General features: G+C 53.4%; 1 protein-coding gene across 1 annotated transcript; it reads right to left on the bottom strand.

Moving 5' to 3' along the window:
- Positions 1-2: 2 nt before the first annotated feature.
- Positions 3-1,156, bottom strand: LOC126496142 (H-2 class I histocompatibility antigen, Q10 alpha chain-like; the record flags this gene model as incomplete). Its single annotated transcript, XM_050133701.1, has 3 exons — positions 919-1,156; positions 444-713; positions 3-234 (listed from the first exon to the last, which is right to left on the bottom strand). Coding segments are annotated over exons 1-3 (569 nt in total), but the record flags the coding sequence as incomplete, so codon positions are not given.
- Between the last annotated feature and the right edge of the window lie 3,282 nt (positions 1,157-4,438).

The following is a 4,438-nucleotide window of genomic DNA, read 5'->3' as shown; positions in this document are numbered from 1 at the left end:
GCAGAGACTCCACGCACTCGCCCTCCAGGTAGGCCCTGCTGATCTCCCCAGCACCAGCCTGCTCCCACTTGCGCCGGGTGATCTGAGCCGCTGTGTCCGCCGCCGTCCACGTCATCAGGTCGTCGTTCAGGGCGATATAATCGTGGCCATCGTAGGCGTACTGGTCATACCCGCGGAGGAGGCGCCCGTTCGACCCCACGTCACAGCCGTACATATTCTGGTAGGTGTGAGAGCCTGCGGGGACCCCACGGTCAGCCCCGCCCACCTGCCCCCGCCCCCGTCACCCGCGCCCCGCGGCCCCGCCCACCCGCGGACTCTAAACCGAAAGGGAAACCGGGTCCGGTCCCCGCTCTCCTCCCGAACCTCGGACCTGGGACCCGGGGCGACTCCGGCCCATGCATAGGGACGTGGAGGGGTCGTGACCTCCGACCGCGGTCACTCACCGCCCTCGCTCTGGTTGTAGTAGCCGAGCAGGGTCCTCAGGTTCCCTCGGAAAGTCTGCTCGCGGTTCTTGGTTCTTTGTGTGCTCCTCTCCCAATACTCCGGCCCCTCCTGCTCCATCCATGGTGCCCGGGGCTCCTTCCTTGGAGTTTCCGCGTCGCTGTCGAAGCGCACGAACTGCGTGTCGTCCACGTAGCCGACTTCCACGTACCGGGGCTCCCCGAGGCCGGGCCGGGACGCGATGATGTAGAAATACCGCATGGAGTGCGAGCCTGGGGGCGGAGCGCGGTGAGACCCCGACCCTGCTCCCGGGACCCCGGGCAGGAGCGCGGGCCGGGAGGGGAGCAGGGCGCGGGGCTCGGGACGCGGGTGGAGAAGGGGCGGGAGGGTCCGGCTGGGCCACGCGGGGACGCGGCTTCCCCGGTGCCGCCCCCGCCCTCCCTGCAGAGCCCGGTTCCCTCCCGACCCCGCACTCACCCGCGCGGGTCTGGGTCGGGGCCAGGGCGGCCACCAGCAGCAGGAGCAGCGTGCGCCGCGGGGCCATCGCCCCCACCTCAGATCTGGGCCGTCTCCTGAGTTCCGCGGACTCCGTGGACTTTATAACCGGTGACCGCGGCGACGCTGGTTGTTTCTCCCGGATCTCGCCACCCAATGGAGATTAGAACAGCTCAGTTGTCAACAGTGTCTGGACAAAAGGACCTGACACTGTAGGAGCCTGTCATGATATGCTAAATAGAAACAGACCACCCAAAGGAGTTCTTCACTTCCAATCATTATCCCTGCCAGTGTAGGACTCAGCCATCCATAAGATTAGTGGAGGCCTGAGTCTTAATAGTTTACCCTGAAGCAATACCTGGGGGTTCTTACACATGGGACTTGGTCTCTTTGTTAGTTTTTTGGGGTTTGTGGATCTGGGCATAACATTTGGGGGCTCGTCACGGATCCCCCAAGTGCACCGGAACTACACCCGTAAAGTTTTCAACAGGTCCCTAAGTTTTCTGTGTTTTGTTTCATGTCTCATGTCTGTGTCTCATGTCTTTCTGTAAGCGGGCCCAGGAACTGTAAGAGCCTGTTGATGACTAGGCAGAAGTAGGAAAAGATCACAGGCGGGGTACCTGGTGTCTCAGTTCAGTAGAGAGACACGCGGGATGCTACCAATGTCCATTCTGTAGATAGACTGGCGGGTTGCAACCGCAAATCAGCTTGAGGCTGACGTCTTTGGTTTGATTTGGCACCAACAGGATTTATCTGTCCATTGTCCTGTGTGTCTGCGTGTTGTTGTGTTTTGTCCTGACTTAGACTGACACTGACGGCGTGGGACAGACTCAAATCATGACTTCTTTGGCCTTGAGATTGGGATCACTAACAGGACTTTAGAGATAGGGCCATAAGCATAGGGGTATATTTTCCTACAAGGGATTAAGACAAATAACCTCTACCCGCTGCCTTAAGCATTTCATGAAAAGCAGTCAGCCTTGGTCTGTAGTGCAGGACTACACTGGCAGAGTCGCCATACAAGCAGGAGGCTGCAGGGCAGCATGCTTGTATGGATGGGTGGCTGCGCTATGCAGCCTTGTTGTTACAATGTAGCAAGGCTGCCAGCCACAGCTGTAGGGGGTAGATATGTCCCAATAGCATTTCAAACACTGAACAGAGAATCTGGGGTTAATTGCTATGGATGGCAAGGTTAACAATCTTTCTCCCCCATTCTGCATACCACCCTGCCCCCTCCCATGCTGGTGGATGAGTTCCCTGGGTCTGCCCTGGGGGCTGCCGGCCTCAATTTCTGGCCAAACCTGACCAACGTTTGTCTCCATAGGTCAATGACTCTGGCTATAGGTTTTAAGCTGTGATGAACATTGAACTTCCAGCAATGAAGCCAGCACTGGAGCAGGACAGGGACTGATGACTGAAACAGACTGTGCTGAAATGAAAAGATGCAAAACAGCATAAAATTAAACAGAAAATACAAAAAGATTTCATTTTACGGACCTACTGTGCACAGTGGATCACAGCCTCATTCCAGGGAGAAGACACTGTGTGTGCTCCTCTGTGCACTTCAGCCCTGTGTCAGGTTTGGATTGCTGCTGAGCAGGACAAATTCCTGTCAGTCACTTGAATGGTAACTTGTAACAGACCATGACAGCCCACATCCAGCAGGTTCCTGCAGCTAGTGAGGTCTCCTTTCCCATCTTCCCTCCCACATGAGGCCCTCAGGCTCTGTCTTTTTAACATGACAGAGAAGCTTCAGAGTCTAGGGCAATAGTTCACCTTCTTGAAGAAAAAGAAACAGAACTCTACCTGAGCCCACAGAGGATGAGGTTGAGAAGGAGGAACCATGAATGGCTGAGCTGCCCCATGACCTCCCCGCTACACCACTGTGAGGGTCTCAGGTCTCAGGCTGTCCTGCCCTCATGAAGCTTACAGCCAGATGGAACTTCCCATCCTTTTCCCTCCTGTGGGAAGACAGCTCCCTGCAAGAGGGTAGGGAGGTTGCAGAGCCATGAGGGTCACAGGAGCTGCAAAGCCAGGAACTAGGGAAGTTTCTAGAACTCTGAAACAGACTGTGATGTCTATTCTCGGTTGTCAACTTGACTATATTATATGTGAAATTGACTAAAAAACCCCAAAACGGAGGGCACAGCTGTGAGGGACTTTTGCTTAATTTGAGGTGGGAAGACCACCTTCTGGTCTGGATCTGTGCAGTGAAGGACAAATGTAGTTGGATTTTCTAAGGACTGCCAGCTCCTCCATAATGATCCAGAGATTTCTCTTTAATTGTGGAAGTCAGTCTCACCTTGGGCTTGTTCCCTGCTAGCTCTTAAAACATAAATTATCCCATTTATATTTATCTATATTCTAGCTCATGGCTCGTTACCCCTCCTCAGCACCACATGTCTGACTTCCTCCTCCTCTGGCTGTTGAATTCCCCTTGCTTCTGATGCCTTCCCAGAGTTCCTGTCTCTGCCAGGAAGTCTTGCTTTTCTTCTCCTTCCTAGCTATTGGCTGTTTAGCTCTTTATTAAACCAATCAGAAGATGCCTTAGGCGAGTGAGGAAGGACAGAGACACATCTTATAAAAGGATTATCCCAACAAGAAAAACCCCTCTCACCTGGGCCACACCTTCTGCTGGAAATCTATATAAGGACATGGAAAAAGGAATTTCTTTATGCTTTTTGCCTGCGTGCTTTTGCCCCGCTAGCAAGTCTGTTCCTTCAAGGGATTAGAGCCTGCTCTGGGAATCCAGCATATACTGAAGACCAGCTGAGAAATCTGGCTTCAAAGACTGAGCAAGTGCTGGATGTTTGGACTTTGTGTTTATCACCAACCCTTGTTGGATTAGCTGGGCCACAGTGTGTAATGACTTATAAATCCCCTTTCTATAGACAGACAGACTGATAGATGGATAGATAGACAGACAGACACATAGAAACATAGGTTCCGTCTCTAAGTTCTGCTGCTCTAGAGAACCCTGACTATTCCAGTGACCCAGGAAAGGCTGAGGAAACACTGGGATGGGATCGGAAGGAAGAGAACCATCTACCGTCCTGGAGGGCTGTCTCAGCGAGGACCTCCCCTCCATCCTCTCACTGCTGGGAACCAAGCATCCATTTCCACCACTGTCAGGTGCTGAGTCTGCCCTGTGTCCTCTCCTGTGTTTACAGTAAAGTGTCTGCAGGCAGCGCCCCCTGCTGGGTGAGCACCGTGTGGGACACTGAACTCCTAATCCTCAGAGTCTCAGACCAACACTAGAGACTCTGAAGACCAAGCTCTCCACAGTTTAAAAATCCCCAAACTCACAGTCCTCCCCCTAAGTTAAAATACCAAATCTTCAAATCTGCAAAATTAAAATCCCAATGATCACAGTCCCCAGGGTGGGGAGGGTGTCACCATAAGAAGGCAGTTCAGAAAAGCCTTGGCCACACAGTGTGTGCGTCTAGGACAGGCGACCATAGTCATTTAGGAGGTGTAAAGACCACCATACTGTTCAGGGAGC

The sequence above is a fragment of the Alexandromys fortis genome, unplaced genomic scaffold, assembly GCF_014885135.2.
Source record: "Alexandromys fortis isolate MF-2015 unplaced genomic scaffold, M_Fortis_MF-2015_v1.1 scaffold_1363, whole genome shotgun sequence".
NCBI lineage: Eukaryota > Metazoa > Chordata > Mammalia > Rodentia > Cricetidae > Alexandromys > Alexandromys fortis.
Note: the sequence above shows the minus strand (reverse complement) of the source record. Positions and strands in the feature narration are given on the sequence as shown.